At 37.1% G+C, this 18838-nt stretch overlaps 1 protein-coding gene across 1 annotated transcript in view; it reads right to left on the bottom strand.

The window, feature by feature from the left end:
- The window catches only part of TUBGCP5 (tubulin, gamma complex associated protein 5), a 166845-nt gene that overhangs the window by 83899 nt on the left and 64108 nt on the right, over positions 1-18838 (bottom strand). Inside the window, exons 7-12 of the mRNA XM_006898596.1 lie at positions 8764-8878; positions 5553-5642; positions 4446-4539; positions 3740-3974; positions 1714-1916; positions 436-551 (exon numbers count right to left, since the gene is read on the bottom strand). Coding sequence (XP_006898658.1) covers positions 436-551; positions 1714-1916; positions 3740-3974; positions 4446-4539; positions 5553-5642; positions 8764-8878 — 853 coding nt within the window. The remainder of the gene's footprint in view (positions 1-435; positions 552-1713; positions 1917-3739; positions 3975-4445; positions 4540-5552; positions 5643-8763; positions 8879-18838) is intronic.

The raw sequence follows: 18838 nt of genomic DNA on the forward strand, positions 1-18838 counted from the left end.
ATTTTAAAAAAAGGTTTATGAATGCGTGCATGAATACTGGATATTCTTTGTAAACTTTTACTCAAATTACAATTGGGGGGAAAAAAAAGAAACACACACAAACTAAAAAAATATATTCTAGTAAGACAAATTTAGAAACATTATTTTTAAATGGCTGGTGACCAGATTTCTTCTATAAAATGGCAATAAAACTTTCATATAATGACAACACAGCTCTGCCATTCACACTGCTCTCAGTGTCATCTGAAACTAATCCAAAGCATCTGATTTCTACATATAAGAAAACACCTAAAACCAGCACCATTGTCCTGAACCATGAACCATATAGAATTCTGAAACTTACCTTTGTGGTTTATTTTTTTATATTTTTATTTATTTTGGTATACCATCAAATTGGATCTGACTGGCATGAGAGGAGCATCTGGTGAACCTTACCTTTGGATGATGAATTCTTTTGCACAATCAAAAAGGTGTCCATGCGCTATCCACTCATCTACAGTCTGTAGGTAAGGACGCACAGTTTCCACCCAGAGGGAGAACAGAAGAGAGACCTGGATATCAGAACAAGAATATCTAAGGTTTAGGAACCTTTCCAAGAATTATATAAAATGATTTTTAAACATTCACGTTGCGCACACTTTTAAATTGACGACAGTGCTCAAAAACACATTTTGCCGTCATTTGCAGCAACGTGTTAAATAACTTACAAGAAATGACTTAATTTCTAGGTTTGTTATTTTTTTAAACAAAGTAAGAAACTAATGGCCAACAGCATAAACTACACAGTCCTGTTTAAAAACATTTACCTCAACATTTGTTAAAGTCACAATTTAAAAAAAACACAACAAAACCCAAACAAAAGGATCATCTGGATCTGGGATGATCATAATGTTTGTCGTCCATACCCAGACCCTCTTTAAAGAATGAAATTATGTAGAAACAACAAGCAAAAACCAAACCAAATCCACTGCTAGCGAGCTGAGTCTGGATCATAGTGACCTTCCACTGGATTTTTACGGCTGTAAATCTTTACAGGAGGAGATTGCTTATTTGTTGGATTTGAACCACTGACCTTCTAATTAGCTGGCATGTCATGCACAGTGCCAGCAGGGTTCCTTAAAATAAGACTGTCCAGGGAATTGTTCAGGGAGATATGGATTGTTCAAGGAAACTGAGAAATAGAGTCCATTTCTATAACAAATGGAAAATTTCTATTATGAATGGAAAACTTCATTCTGTTACAGTTTCCAGTAGGAATAAAAATGCTTCCAATTTCTTTATTTTAAAGGGAAATACCAAACAGGTTTAACAAAAATTACAACAAATTCACAAGAACACCTAAGGCATATTCTCAAATCTGCAATTTTCTAGAATATAGCTGTCAGTAAGATTTTAAGAAAATAATTTTAAGAAAAGATTATTGAAGATATCTGTTCAAATCTTGTAGGTATTTTTTTTTGTTTTCATGTTTTCCTTTGCTCTTGCCTTAGGCTTTGGGTGATCTTAACAATTTGAGCTTAAAAAATTCTACAGCATCCTATTGCTCATACAAGGTTCCTATATGGATAAATACCAATTCAAAAGCTAATTTTAAAGCTCTGAACAACTGACACAATGACTGAAGTATCATTTGTACAAAGATGAGCTACCATCCCTACTTTGGCTATGCAAAATGGAGTCTGACATTTTATATTAGACAAGAGCCCCACGTACAGTTTGCTCAGAGGCTTCTCCAACACTGTCATATTCAAGAATGGCCTTGTATAGTGTGTTGAGTAGGTGAGAAGCACGAACAACATTTCGTGTGTCAGGTGGAACTTCAGCTACTCCAGTGCTAAATACTTTGTGCAGAATCTTGAGTTGAGCCAGTCGAGGTGATAATCTATCCACCACTACAGAAAGAGTTACTGTTGTATCTGGAAATAATAATAAATCAAATTTAATAGCCAAGAAAAAAATATGTGAATTGGGAAAAAAATGCTAAACCCCTTATGACAGAGAAGACGGGGTGCTGCTCTCATATGTCAGGGAGTATGAGGATGGCGGAGAAGAGGACTGGGTGCTGCTCTTGTGTGTCAAGAAGTGTGAGGATGGCCCAGGAGAGGATGGGTTGCTGTTGTAGTGTGTCAGGGAGTTTGAAGATGGCCCAGGAGAAGACAGGGTAATGCTCTCTTGTTTGAGTTTTGTTGTTGGAGAAGAGTACTGGATATTTTATGGGCAGCAAAAAGAACAAATAAACAGTCTTAGATGATAACCAGGGTGCTCTTTAGAGGCAGGGATGGTGAAACTTCATCTCACATACTTTGGGGCTGTTTTTAGGAAGTTGCTGGAAGGTTGCGTAAGAAACAAGTTACCCAAGAAGCTGCACTGCAATCCCAGAGGTGCATGGTTCAAATCCACCAGAGGCTCTGCTGGAGAAGGAGGGACAATTTCCTCCTGTACCAGTCAGATCTGATTTGATGGTACATGCACAAAAAATAATAAAAAATAATTTAAAAAAAAAAATAATAATATAAAGAAACATAACTACGCTAAATGAGGAAAATTAAGTGAATGGGGAATTGCAGCAGGAAAAATAATTTTCACTCCAGATCCTTTTTAAACATAAAAATAGTTTAAAAAGAAATTAAAAATAGCCTTTCTATGAAGATGGTGCCAAAAGCGAAGAAGAAAGCCCCTGCCCCTCCCAAAACTGAAGTCAAAGCAAAGATATTAAAGGCCAAGATGCCAGTCCTGAAGGGCATCCACGGCCAAAAAAAAAGAAGATACGCACATCACCCACCTTCTGGCGGCCTAAAATGCTGAGACTCCAAAGGCAGCCCAAATACTCCCAGAAGAGAGCCCCCAGGAGAAACAAGCTTGACCACTATGCCATCATCAAATTTTCCCTGACCACTGAGTCAGCCATGAAGAAGATAGAAGATAACAACACACTTGTGTTCATTGTGAATGTCAAGGACAACAAGCACCAAATTAAACAAGCTGTAAAGAAGCTCTATGACACTGATGTGGCTAAGTTCAACATTTTGATTAGGCCTGATGAAAAGAAGAAGGCCTATGTTAGACTTGCTCCTCACTATGATGCTTTGGATGTTGCCAACAAAATTGGGGTCATCTAAACGGAGTCCAGCTGGCTAATTCTAAACAGAAATTTTTCTCACCAAAAAAAAGAAAGAAGGAAATTAAAAACAGTATTAAATAATAAATTTGGATTAAAAAATTAATGAATCCTTAGAAAAATAAATTATACTTGGGTAATCTACACGGTCATCAAAGGAGAGGAAGACTCTCAACATTTGACAGACACAGTAACTGCAACTATGAGCTTGAACATGGTAGAGATCATGATGGTACATGATAGGGTTAAGTTTCTAATCTGTTACTCACATGGTCATAGTCAGACACAGTTGACTCAATGGATAGCACCTAACAAAAATGTGCGTTTGTTGGAAGGCTGCACAAAAAACGGGTGATCTAAAGGGAGGAAAATTAAGTGATTGGGAAATTGGAGCAGGAAAAATAATTTTCACTCCACATCCTTTTCAGACATAAAAATAGTTTAAAAAGAACTCAATATAACACTCAATAATACATTTGAATTTAAAAAAATGAGTTCATGAGAAGTACATAATTGTCATGTAACTTTTAACTCTTGCATTAATTAGGAACCTGTATATGGCATGCAGTTAATGTAATTACTCATGTGTTTTATGGCTAAAAATAAAGAACATTTACTTACCATTATTAATAATACACTTCTCAATTTCTGTAAGTTCCTTTTTGAAACTAATGAAGTATTTGTACAGGGCCCACATGAAAGCCTGGTAGGTCCTAAAGGGAGCTTCAGTTACAGAATTATTTCCAGGTAATATATTGTCTGAACTGTGCCTCATAACTTCATCAATGAACTCCTGGAGTCGAAAAACAACCTGGCCAAATTCTGCTATTTGTTCTAGTACTGACTGTAAACAATTCTATAAGAAAAACAAAATGCAATTATTTAAAATCAACCCTCTGTGAAAAAATCCATTTCCTGAACTTCACTTGTGACTGTTAAATCAAATGTTTAGCAAAATGTTTATCATGAAAAAGACCAGAATTTACTTTCTTTCAAAAGAACAGAGAAGGCAATAATTTCTACAGACTATAAAAACAAAACTTAGACTTTTCTAAATACATATAAAAATATACTATAGTTTAAAAAAATTACAGTGTATAGCTTTCTTGTGATTTTATTATCTTAAATTTTTTACTCCCAATATAGAATGGCAAAAAGAAATAGCAGAAAGTGAAAATTAAAGTATTAACTTCACAAACAAAATTAAACTATTTTCTAAATACTGTATTATTTTTAATATATTTAATAGCAAATTTTAATACTACAAAATATTTTTATTATCATGGTTTATACCTATCTTATTTATCTCATAATAGAAGTAACTTACATGTGTCAAATGAGTTACTACAATATTATTTCTCACTGTTATCTTCCCATCTACCAACTGAAATATAAAGAGTTTTTTCACTCCTGAAAGTAACCTAAGTCAATACAAAAAAAAAAGAAAGAAATGTACTTTAAAGTCTAGAAAAAGATTTATGATAGTAATACCTTAGAAATTTTAATGAAATAGAATTAGGGGGGGAAAGAAAACACAACTTTCAAAAGTTAGATAAGTAGAAAAAAAAAAGACAACAATCTTAGTATCTGATTTCCTTAAGACTCAAGATATTTTACTACCTCTTTAAGAGAGTTAGCCAAAACGAATATTCTTAAAGCATTTACACCTATAAACTGGCCAAACAGATCTCCCTCTTTCGATTTTAAGGAATATCAATATAATTGATACGGAAGCAAGCAATAAAACGTGCAAATTTCAATACTAATGGCACCACATGCTGCACTTTTCATTTTTGTGTAAATATAATTTAAGTCAGAAGGTGTCTGATTTCTGGGTAATATTCAATTAAAAGCAGTAAGCAGTAGGGTGGCATTCTGTGTCTTTTGCTTATTCTTCTCTATGGAGGAAAAAAAACCCAAACCATTAAGTAGCAATTTAGAGATGTGCTTTAAACTCAGATATTAAACATGTAGATTAATCTAGCTAAATAATAAATTATATTAAGTGGCAAAAAAGCAAAGGTATCAAAATCTCACAATTTCCATGGTCTAATGTGAAGTTGGGCTTCCTAGATTCTGATCATTCAAGTTTAAACACTTACTGCAAACTTTGTGGAGTCCCAGTGGTTAAAGAGATTGACAGTTAACAAAAAGGTTGGTATTCTTAACTAACAGGTGCTGTGGAGGAGAAAGATGGAGCAGTCTGCCCCCCATAAAGATGGACGGCTTTGGAAACCGTATGGGATGGTTCTGCTCTGCTGACTTAGTGGCATGGGTTTTGGATTTTGGTTTCAGCAACTGTTTTGGGTTCATATTTCACAGCCTGTTTCTAGTTTGCATATGAAAATTCTAAATGCTTCCCTTTAAAAAAAACAGACCATTTTTTATTTCTCAAATAATCTTCCAGACTACTAACTAGATTAAGAGGCCTTACCATAGGGTTTCCCGAATAACCTGGGTCTCGGTAACAAAAACTCTATCTTCTGGAACATATAATGAATCACTGCTATACAAGTGTTGATCCCTATTAGAGAATACGTAACAAATGTCAAGTATTTACTACAAAAAATATTTTTGTTCAAAAGTATAAAAAAAGCATTAAGATATCTATCTACATAAATGAACAACGTACACAGAGAAGGCACTGTCACATACAGAACAGTGTCCCTAAAAGTACAAGTATACAATGTGGAAGCCAACTGCATAATGACCCTGCATGATATGTGAGAAGGCTAAGGATAGAAAACAACTCTCCTAAATTTCATCACAGCCTTAACTGGATGTTGTTGTTAATGTGCCCTTGAGTTGACTACGGCATAGAGTAACGGTATGAATGACAGCTCTGAACCTTGCCCTATCCTGTGCCATCCTCACCATTTCTAACACATTTAAGCCCAATATGACAGTGCTAATTCATCTCATCCAGGGTCATCTTCTCTTTTGCCAATTATCCACCTTTTCAAATTTGATGTCCTTCTCTAGATTGGTCTCTCTTAACAGTATGATCAAAGTATGTGAGATGGAGTTTCACCAACCTTGCCTCCAAAGAATATCGTAGTTTCACTTTCTCCAGCATAGAACCATTTGTCTTCTTGACAGTCCATGGAATATTTAATACTCTTCTCCAACCCAACTTAAAGGCATTGATTTTTCTTCTGCAACTCATGTTTCGACTTCTTGACTGATGTTACCAAGAGTTTTGACTGTAGATCCAAGAAAGATGAAATCTTGGACTACACTTTAATCTTTTCTCCATCTATCATGATATTATCTATTGGCCTAGAGGGATGATTTTTGTTTTACTGATGTTCAGAGGTAATCTATACTGAAGGCTGTAGTTTTTGACCTTCTGCAGCAAGCATTTCAAGTTTTCTTCACTTTTGGAAAGCAAGGTTATGTTATCTTCATAATGAAGGTTGTTTATGAGTCTTCCACTAATTCTGATATTATACTCTCTTCTTCACAAAGTCCACTTTCTCAAATGATCTGCTCAGCATACAAACTCAATAGGTATGGAGAAAAGATACATCCTTGATGCACAACTTTCTTGATTTTGAACCATGTAAAGTTCTCTTGCAATGCTTGGACAATAGTTTCTTCATCTAGGGGTGTGGCCTGTATTACATTTTATTTCACTAGAACAAATGGGAGAGAAGTCCTCACTATCACCAAGAAAAAAGTGCTGGAAGTGGGTCATGGTCACTGCATGAGCAATCTCATTGACACCAGGACTAGATATATTAAAGAAACAAAGACTTTCCTCCAGAACCAACAGAAAGAAACTGTCATCCCTTAGAGCTGGCATGCTGAATTTGGACATCTAACTTTTTAAACAGTAAGAAAACAAATTTCTGTATGTTGAAGTCATCTACTTGTGTTACCAGCATTACATTAGCTGAAATATTCATAGAAAAGCAAATACTAATCATAAGTACAGAAAAATGTTCACAGTTGCTAGACATCAAATAAAAAAGATTTTTAATAAAAACCAGTAACTAGTTAGTGAATAAATAAAATATGTACTTGACATATTAATTTGCACAAGTCAATTAAATACTCTCAGAAAAGCACTTTCAGAACAATTCCAAAAGTCATGGTTATTTACTGTTTCGTGGTTTTATTTTTGATTGTTGTTGTTGTTATGTGCCATTGAGTCGTTTATGACTCATAGCGACCTTATGTACAACAGCCCTAAACCCTGCTCTATTCTGTGCCAATCACACTGCCTCTGACACACCCATCCCAATTACCCTAGTGACTGAATCAATCCATCTCATAGAGGATCTTCCCCTTCTGCACTGTCCCTCCACCCTCCCAAGCATGATGTCCCTCTCTAAGGACCTGTCCCTCCCTGCAACATGCCTAAAGTATGTCAGATGAAGCTCCAGAATCCTTGCCTCCAAGGAGTAGCCTGGTTTAACCCTCTCTAGGATGAATCTGTTTGTTTTCCCGGCAGTCCATGGTACATTCAATACTCTTCTCCAGCACCACAGCTCAAAGGCATCAATTCTCCTTCTGTCCTCCCTAGTCATTGTCCAACTCTCTGATGCATAACAAGTGATTGCAAAGACCATGGCCTGTATCAGGCACACCTTAGTCTCCAGAGAGACATCGCTGCTCTTGAGTACTTTAGAGAGGTCCCTAACAGTAGACATTCCCATCGTAATACACTTTTTAATTTCCTGACTGCTTGTGCCAAGAGTGTTGACTGTGGAGCCGAGCAAACTGAAGCTGTGAACAATCTCAATCTCTTCGCCATCCATCCTGATGCTACCAATTAGTCCAGTGGTGAGAATCTTTGTTTTCTTCACACTGAGCCTCAGTCCATACTGAAGGCTGCAGTCCTGGACCCTTCGCAGCAAGTGCATGAGGTCCTCCTCAGTTTCAGCAAGCAGGGTTGTATCATCTGCATAACGCAGATTGTTAATAGATTTTCCACCAATCCTGATGCCACAATTCTCCTCATAGAGCCCAGCCTCCTGGATCATCTGCTCTGCATACAGGTTGAAAAGGTATGGAGACAGGACACATCCCTGGCGTACACCCTTCCCAATTTTGAACCATGCAGTGTTACTCTGCTCTGTTCTGACAACCGCCTCTTGGTCCAAGTATAGGTTTTGCATTAGCACTATTTAGTTTTATTATTATTTATTATCATTTTATTCATATTGTGTTTCTTACACTCATTTCCATACATTTGTTTTATAAAAGCAATCACCACTTACTTATGCTATTATTCATCTTTAAGATCCCCACTGGATCTTTCCTAATTCTTTCAATCCCTCCTTCCACCCACCAGTCATGGTTATTTTTTATTCAGGCATATTTTATGTTTTAAAACTAAGCATTGCTTTCCAGAAAAAGCTTACCTAATTTTGTAGTAAGGGGTAATAAAACAAACCAAATATTATCTACTATGTAATAATTAATTTTGAAAGTCATGAAAAAAATTTCATTGTTATTAACAATAATTTGATAACTTTTCAAAAACATGGTACTTAGTTTGAACTGCAAAAAATCGAAAACAAAAAAAAAACCTCCCACCAAACATGGAAAGGTCACATTTCAGGAAAGTAGTACTGATGCAAATGAAAAATTAAAGGTTTTTTTCGCTACTCTTACAGAAAATGAAAACTGTAACTTACCAAAAAGCAGCTAGGTTGGAGTGTAAATGTAAACTATGAGGAAACCACACAAGCCTGACTGTCCAGTACTGAGCAACCACATGCTGTTCCAACCAGTTCTGGTCATCTATCTCATCTACAAGAAAGAAATTTAATAAAAAATTAAACTTTGTCACAGATGATAACTGTTAAGTGGATTCTTATTCATAGAGACCATCTATCAGATTTCTGAAGGTACACATTTTTGTGGGATAAGAATGTTTGTGTCTTTCTCCCAGGAGGCTACTAGTGAATTTGAACTATCAAACTTTCAGTTCTCAGCAAAATAAAGAATGTGTAATAGTTAGCAAAGAAAAACCTCTGCCACAACTTTGAAACAACAGCCTATTATATTTCAACTTACTACCACTGAATTGGAATCAACTCATAAACTGAAAACATACACAATGTTTAACTAAATGCCACTGCATAGAAAGTTACAAAAAAATGTATTCAATTTAAAAGTTATTCCACGCATGAAAAGACACAAATAGGATATCTGAATAGTCTTACTAATAACCAAAAGAGAAAATGAAATGGAAATCAAAGACATTCTTCAATCACTCCTAACGCTTCAGGGAAGGTACTGAACTTCTAAGGATTGTTATTGCTGTCATGTGTCATTAAGGTGGAGCCAAATTATAGACAATCTATATCTTATACAAGCTATTCCAGAAAACAGAAAAAGGGAAAGCCATCTATTTTCATAAAACCTCAATACTATAACAATGAAATGGTAAAAACATGTAATTCTTTGAAGGATAAAGAATTCTAAAACTATAAATACTTAACCCAATCAAAATAAATAATGTATTTGTAAATAAAAAGAATTTTTTAAAAACATACTACTTTTTGTGTGTGTACCATCAAAATGCATCTGACTGGTACAGGAGGAAACTGCCCCTTCTTCTCTAGCAGAGCATCTGGTGGATTTGAACCACATACCTCAGGGATTGCAGTTGCAGCTTCTTGCCATTAGGCCACCAGAGCTCCCTAAATAAAAAGAATGTCTTAAAAACCTACAATATGTTAATGGGAAAGGAACAATGCAGAAGAGGATGGTGAGAATGTTGTACAGTTTGAAGCCTATAATTAAAGTCCTTGAATTGTACATATGAAAACTGAAGAACTGGCCTACTAGATGCTGTATATATTCCCAACAATCAAGAAAATAAAACTTTAAATAACATAATGATCAAATACATTTACTTAAGGATTCAGGGATGATTCAATATCAGAAAATCTACCAGTGTAGATATTAAAAACTCAAAAACCTTGTCAATTCCTATTCATACTAACTGTATAGAGCAGTGCTGTTGTGCAGTACTGTTGAGTACAACAAGCCATAGCGACTCTATAAATAATAACAGATCTGAACCCTACCTGTCCTGTGCCTTCCTCACATACTTAAGCCCTTTGTTGCAGCCACTGTGTTAATCCAGCTGGTTAAGGTACTCAGTAGCAAGATGCTACAGTAAGTATTATTATGCTGGTTTTAGGAATGATTATCTCAGAAAAAGTGTAGTTGTTGTATGTCTCTGAGTTGGAACGAACTCAAACTGACCCTCCAGCAGATTTTCAAATGCAGTAAATCACATGGGTAGAGTCTGTCCATGCTTCTCCTGCAGAAAATATGTAGAAGACGAGAAATTGTATGAAATTGTATCAAGAGTTTCCTCAAACAGTAATATCCTCTTATTTGGCATCTTCTTTTCCTTTTATCTAGAATAATCCCTACCAAACACTCCAGAAGAAAATTTGGTTTGGTTTAAGTGAATGGCATACATGATGCTTTAGTTTTGTTACTCTGGATTTTTTAAAAAAACATTTTGTACTCATAAACCAAGAGAAGATAAAGTAGATGAACGGGACCTTCTAAGAATAAAATCCCTATGCACATCCAAAAACTTCTCTAAAAGGGTAAAAAGGGAAGCCACAGACTGGGAAAAAGTATTTGGGAATGACATGTCAGATAAGGGACTTCTATCCAGAATTTATAAAATACTTGAGTACCACAACAAGATAAAAGTAAACAACCCAACTGAAAAATGGACACAGGATATGAACAGACAGTTCACCGAAGAAGACATTCAGATGGCCAATAAGCACATGAAGAAATGTTCAAAATCCCTAGCTGTAAGAGAGATGCAAATCAAAACAACTATGAGATATCATCTCACCCCAGTCAGAATAGCAAAATTTAACAAAACAGCAAGCAACAAATGCTGTGAAGGTTGTGGAGGAACTGGAACCCTTATTCACTGTTGGTGGGAGTGTAAAATGGTGCAACCTCTGTGGAAGGCAGTATGGCGCTTTCTCAAAGAGTTGCAAATAGAGATACCATCTGACCCAGCAATTCCACTACTGGGAATATACCCCAAAGAGACTAGAACTGACATCTAAGCAGATATATGCACACCCATGTTTATTGCGGCTTTGTTCACAATAGCAAGGAGTTGGAAACAACCCAGGTGCCCATCAGCAAATGAACAGACAGAGAAGCTGTGGTATATTCGCACAATGGAATAGTACGCTGCATTGAAAAACAAGGAACTCATGAAATATTATTCAAAATGGGTGAGCCTGGAGGACATTATGCTGAGTGAAATATCTCAGTCGCAAAAGGACAAATACTGCATGGTGTCACTGCTGTAAAATGGGACTGATATCAGGGTTGGGGTAGGACTGAGAAAAACTGGATAAATTGTGTATACTGCATTGGAACAGATGAGGGAGTGAATAATTTAAAAGCAATATATGATAGGTTATTATAGTTATCACAAGAGTCCAAAATTAAGGTTGCACAGTGGAGTGTACTTGGGTGGAGGGGTGGGAGGGGTGCGGGGAGACTGTATACCAAAGAAAGAATTTTTCTTCTACTTTTCAAAGAGAGAAGCAAACTTGGGGGGGGGGGGCCGGGCAGGGAGGAAAGTGCAACAATGAATGAATGGAAATCCAAAATCTCTGTAAATGTTCATTAAAATTATTAAAATGAAATCTAAATAAAAAAATATACCTTTAGGGGGAAAAAAGTTTTGTACTCATTTCTGCTATGAAATGTCATCTCCTAATAGATTTCTATAGTTCTTTTCTTCCTACAGTTTTGGATGACCTTTCCCAAGTGTTTTCAACATATGACCAGAAATGTAAATTCTTAGTAGGAGACTGAATTGGAATGAAATGGTATGAAGCACTGAATTTTAAAGAGAAGAAAAGCTGGAATTCAAAGTCATGTGGCAAGAAAACCTTGCACATTTTGAGACAGCTCTGGTGACTTAGTAGTAAGGAGTTGTGCTGCCAACCCAAGGCAGGTGGTTCGAATCCACTAACTGCTCTATGGGAGAAAAATGGGCAAACTCCCCTTCTATGATTTATACCCTTTCACAATCTACTGTTATGAATTATTCTATTAGTTCTGACTTGATAGCATGTAACAACAACAACTATATGTTTATGGGAAATGATTCATGGGGGGAAAACTAGCAGTATATGCTTAACTCATATACTGAAGTTTACTAAAAAGCTAAATGCAAAAGAATGTAAATAGAAGGAAAACACAGGGGAATATGTCTGTATGGAAAAACCATCAAGGTTCAAATACCAACTATATCATGAAAATTCACGGATTAGGTTACAATAAAATGTAACAAAATCACAGAAGTTATCTGAAGGATACCATGATAAATGTTAACAAACGACTAAGAGAAGGAATTTACATTGTTTAAAACCCAGGAGTTAATATCTATACAAAGAACTCTTGGGGAGGTCTGGTGGCCTAGTGGTAAGAAGCAGAGCTGCTTTTTATTTACTGGGTAAACTTGCCTTCAAAAGACATTTTAAAGTACTAGAGGGTAAAGTACTCCAGGCCCAATCAATAGGATTTTCAATGTTTCTTATGCATATGCAAGTTGGACAGTGAGTAAGGAAGCCTAAAGGAAAAACTGATGTCTCTGAATTGTGGTGTTGTCAAAGAATAAACTGCCAACTTCATTTTACTTGGATACACAATCAATACCCTTGATACCAGCACTCAGGAGATCAGAAGACATATTGCACGGACAAAGCATGAAGTAAGGAACTTCTCCAAATTCTTGAGGAGCAATGTTTGAAGACTAAGGTGTGCCTTATTCAGGTCATGATCTTTTCAATCACTTGCTATGCATCTGAGAGCTGGACAATGAAGAAGGATGACAGAAGAATTGGTATCTTTGAGCTGTGGTCCTGAAGAAGAGTACAGAATATCTCATGGACTGCTACAAGAAAAAACAAAAGGCAGAGCTGCAATCTCAAAGGCACCACAGTTTGAATCCCCAAAACACTACAGTTTGAATCAACCTACTCTGTGGGAGAAGAATGAGCCATGCAATTACTGCTTCTGGAAACCTGCTGGAGGGTCAACTATAGGTTGGTTGCACACAACAACAATCAGAGTGTAGGGGGATTGAGAACTATGACTCAGAGAATCTCCTGCACTAGCCCATAATGGTCACATAAGAAAATGTGGAAAAGAATACCACATATAGAGAAAGGGCAGCCTCAGAGGATATCACAAGGGAATGAGTAAAAAAAATACAAAATATACTACTTGCAAGCTGTAGAATACTATACAGCAGTTAGGAAGAACAGATATATATATTCTCAATAGTAAGAAAATGTGGATAGAGTTAAAAATAGTTGAATGAAAAAGTTTCAAAATTTAAATAAAAAAATCTAGTTGCTGTGGAGTTGATTCTCATGTGACCCCATGTATGTGCTTAAGGTCAATGTGATAGTTAAGGCATCCATCTGGCTGGGCTATGATTTTCCGGTTTGGTAGTTACAATCTTGGGTGTTTATTTAACATTCTCACCAGATAGCTGAGTAAAATTATATAAATATTAGGTGTTTTGTTTCACCCAGGGAACTAGCCAGTTAGCTATTAATGTAAAGCAAATGGTACCTTTAGAGTGGTGGTGTTGTTATGTGCCCTCAAGTCGCTTATAACTCACAGAGACCCTATGTACAAGAGCCCTAAACCTGCTCTGTCCTGTGCCAATCTGACTGTCTCTGACACACCTACCCCCACTGTGCTAGTCACTGAATCAATCCACCTCATAGAGGGTCTTCCTCTCCTGCGCTGTCCGTCCACCCTCCCAAGCATGATGTCCCTCTTCAAGACCGGTCCCACATTGCAACATGTCCAAAGTATGTCAGATGAAGCTTCAGAGTTCTTGCCTCCAAGGAGCAGCCTGGTTTCAACTTCTACAAGACAAACCTGTTTGCTCTCCTATGCTCTCTGCATAGCAAGTGATTGAAAAGATCATGACCTGAATAAGCTCAAAGGCATCTATCATCCCTAGTCATTCGTTGTCCAGCTCTCTGATGCACAGCAAGCAAGTGCGAAGACTATGGCCTGGATCAGGCACACCTTAATTTCCAAACTGATATCGTTGGTCTTCAGTACTCTGGAGAGGTCTCTGATAGCGGACTTTCCCAATGCAATTCATCTCTTGATTTTCTGGCTGTTGATACCAAGAGTGTTGACTGTGGAACAAAGCAAACTAATGCTGTTAACAATCTCAATCTCCTCACCAGCTACAGTGATGCTGCAAATCGGTCCAGTGGTGAGAATCTCTGTTTTCTTGATGTTGAGCTTGAATTCATATTGAAGGCTGCCGTCCTTGATATTCAGGTCCTCATAGGACCATGAAAATAGGATTTGTAGAATCCCAAGATGGGGACTGGTCAGTTTTGTCACCTCATCATGCTTTTTTAATTTTTTATATGAAATATTAAACTTTATTCCTTCTTTTCATGTCAAATAGAATAGCCAGGCATGGCAGCATTTTCCAAATTATAGATATTTCTAAATACTCAGAAAATATATAATAACTAAAATTCCTGGGATATTGCTCCACCAAATAGAAGGCATAAACTCCTACCACCATGTATATTACAGAGCCTGTACTATAATTAGATGAATAAATAAAATCCCTATAGTTACTCAATTTATAATAAAAAACCCAATTAAAATAAGCCTATTGTTCCCTTTATGTAAATAATCCAAACTCCCCAAATTTCCAATTCCCAGTCACCTACAAAAGATCAGAACACTTTTTATACACCTAGCTTCTTATTACTTTATCAATCACTCATTGTATTATATTTACTTCATTTCCAGAATAATTTCCTGCCACCCACATAAAAACAAAGTGTATTTCTAAATTATTTTTAAAGTCACTATTCAAGAGATGGGAAATGGAGGTCTGAATACCATAAAGTAAGATCTTTTGGACCTGAGATCCCTGCTCTGAAACTTCCTCAAACCAAAAAGAGAGGTGTAACATCATAAAGGCAATGCAAGACAGAAAGACAGCACAAGATGACATGGTAGCAGAGACCAGGACAATAGGTTGAGACAAGTGTGGGCTGCTAGCCTCTGGAGTAGAAATACTGAGTATTTTTGAGTAAGATTCTTGCTCTTTGTGTGTGTTTGTGAATTTGTTGGGGAATTAGGTTTGCTGACTCATAGTGCTAGAATCAAGTATCCTCAGGGAAGAGGATTATGGGTAGAGTGCAGGTATAACTGAGCACCTAATAAGCAGAGTGAAGGAGCTTTTTTAACACCTACCTGAGTCAGGCTATGGCTAGGCCTTGAGGCTGAGAATCAGAAAGAGGCCCGCCTATTGGCACAGTTGAAACAGAAGAAATGGATCCAGAGTCATCCCTGAACTTAAATTTTAACTTATTTCCCTAATAAATCCAATAATTATGAGTGTTTTCTTTGCATTCTTTGTGGTCATTACAAAGAATTATTGAACCTATCTGAGAAGTCATATAAATTAGTTTTGGGTTGCTACTGACAGAGACTCATATCCTCATGAAATTTTCCTTCATTTCACCCCTCATGATGACAACTGATATAATGTAATTCACCTTTATGATGAGATCTGCTATGAGTAGTTGGACAGCGTGACAGTTTCTTAAGAGGTATGAACTGCTTCAAATATATACAGACATTCTTAGAAAGCTGTTTTGCTCAATCTGGATCTTATATCTGGCATGCCATCATCTAATCAGTGGTTCTTCAGACTTGGAGATATGCCTGAAACATAGTCTACTGATCTTGGAGTTTGATAGTCCATGCAGCTTTGAATTAGCAGTCTGTCATCAATCTGTTGATTCTGGACTCCTCAGCCTCCACAGCCTGTCATCTGGCCTGCTAATCTTGGGTCTGTCAATTCCTGCACCTATATGAAAAACCTTCAGTCTTATGTCTGACTCAAGGACTTGGACCTTGCCAGCCTTTACAACCACGTGAATCATTTTCTGGAGAAAAATTTCCCTCTGTATGTATGCAGAGTGCAGAGATGAGCTACAGTGGTTTGGTTTCTTTGGAGAGCCTTGCCTAAGACACAGTGGATTTACAGCCCACAGGGTTTTCCATGACTGTGATTTTCATGATTTCAATGATTGTAATTTTGCTCTTTCTTCTGAGATGCCTCGATATGAATGCTAATGATTAACTTTTTTGTTAGTACCATTCAGGAACTGGAATAAAACTTGCATGAGGCATGTTACAGTTATGTAAATAAAAGCCCCAAGCCAAGACAATATATAAGAACTCAGTAGACTTGAGAGTGATGTTATCAAACACATTAAAATGGTTGTTTGGCAGAGTATCTACTTGAAAAAACCAGTCACTGAATACTTCCTGGAGCCCAGTCTACTATGATGAGGCTGACATGGTCAGAGTCAACTCAACAGGAACTAGCTAACTTCAGCAAAGTCAACTCTCTATATAATAACAGGTAAATCGAGATATTTAGGATTAACTGAAAAAATCTCAGAACTACTAAGCATAAGTGCACCCTAAATCTCTAGTAAAAATTAATTAGAAAGAGTAACACAGTGACTATAATAACAGGCTTGAACATATCAGAGATCACAAGGATGAAGCAAAATACAGGAATGTTAAGTTCTGTTGTTCATAAGGTGAGTTGTAGTAACTAAATGGCAACACCACCAACTTCTTGGGAACTAGGGAAAAAGATAATAATCACCACAAGAAGGTCTGGTGGTTCAATGATAAGGAGTTTTACTGGCAATGAAAAGACAGGTGATTCCAATCCACTAGCTGTTTTGAGTGGGAAAGATGGGTAATCTCCTTCCATGTGATTTACAGTCTCTGAAAACTCACTGGAAGGCCAGCTATGAGGTGGTACCATCTCAATGGCAGATAATGACAGCAACAACAATAAGCCCTAAGTATGTGAGATGAAGTTTCACTATCCCTCCCTCCCAGAGAACACTGGTTACACTTCCTCCAAGATATGTAATTGTTGTTAGATGCCATAGAGTATGACTTACAGTGATCCTATGAACAACACATCTGAACCCTGTCTTATTATCCTGTGCCATCTTCATCATCTCTGACACACCTGAACCCACTGTGGCAGTCATTGTGTCAATCCATCCATCTTGTTGATGGCTTTCATCCCTTTCGCTAAGCTTTCCAAGTATGATGTCCCATTCCTTGGGAAAGCCTTGCCTAGCAACATGCCCAAAGTATGTGAGATGAAACTTCAGCATCCTTGCCACTAACGAGCACTCTGGCTACACTTTTCCCAAGACACATCTGTTTGATCTTTTGGCAGCCCATGGGCTATTACTACCAATACTACTCTCCAATACCACAACTCAAAGGCATCAGTTCTTCTTCTGCCATTCTTATTCACTGTCCAGCTCTCAGATGCATAGCCATCGAGTTGATTTGACTCATAGGAGTCGTGCAGTTACTATACCCCAGATTGTCACATTCTTCTCCTTGGAGCAGCTGGGAGTCTCAAACTGTCAACTATTTGAATGACTTTAGTATGAGCCTCACATACTTAGGCCATGTTAGGAGGCGTCAGTCCTTTTAAAAAGGACATCATGCTTGGAAACAAGGATGGTCTACATAATGAAGATGACCCTCAATAAGATGACGAATGGAACCAAGCTTAGAAGGCCTAATCCATGGTATAGAAAAGCTAAAAAATATAGCCATAAATTTGCAATCTGGAGAGGATAAATCTGATGGGACGTTTTGACCCAGCAATTCCACTACTGGGAATATATCCCAAAGAGACCATAACTGACATCCAAGAACATACATGCACAACCATGTTTACTGCAGCTTTGTTCACAATAGGAAGGAGTTGGAAACAACTCAGGTGCCCATCAACAAGTGAATGGATAGAGAAGCTGTGGTATATTCACACAATGGAATACTACGCTGCATTGAAAAGCAAGGAACTCATGCAATATTATTCAAAATGGGTGAGCCTGGAGGACATTATGCTGAGTGAAATATCTCAGTCGCAAAAGGACAAATATTGCAGGTGCCACTGCTGTAAAATGGGACTGATATCACGGTTAGGGAGGACTGAGAAAAACTGTGTATACTGCACTGAAACAGATGAGGGAGTGAATAATTTAAAAGTGATGTATGATAGGGTATTATGGTTATCACAAGAGTCCACAATAAAGGTTGCATAGTGGAATGTACTTGGGGCGGTGGGAGGGGTGCAGAGGGATTGTGTACCAGGGAGGGAGTTTTTCTTTTACTTTTAAAAGAGAGGAGCAAACTGGGGCGGGGGGGCTGGGCAGAGAGAGAAGGGCAGCAATGAATGAATAAAAATCCAAAATCTCTGTAAATGTTCATTAAAATTATTTTAAAAAAACGACAACTGATGGGACTTAAAAATAGGGAAAAAAATAAGAAAAAATTGATAAAATGAATGGGACTTTCTAAAGATGAAATTTCTATGGTCCTCAAAACTTTTCCAACATGGTGAAAAGAAAACCTACCAACTGAGAACAAACAACAAGCAATACCATCTCAGACAAGTGTCTCATAAGTTTACAGAATTCTATGGGACCTCCACAAGAAAAACACCAATTGCCCAATTACAAAATGGACAAAAGAAAACTCACAAAAGAAAAGACAGAGAAGACGCAAACAATCTGAATAAGAAATGAATCAGGTAACATCACAACAGACCCAACTAAAATAAAGAAGCTAACATTAGGATAC

This window comes from Elephantulus edwardii, unplaced genomic scaffold (genome assembly GCF_000299155.1).
Source record: "Elephantulus edwardii isolate Elephantulus edwardi_28Jun2011 unplaced genomic scaffold, EleEdw1.0 scaffold00234, whole genome shotgun sequence".
Classification (NCBI taxonomy): Eukaryota; Metazoa; Chordata; class Mammalia; order Macroscelidea; family Macroscelididae; genus Elephantulus; species Elephantulus edwardii.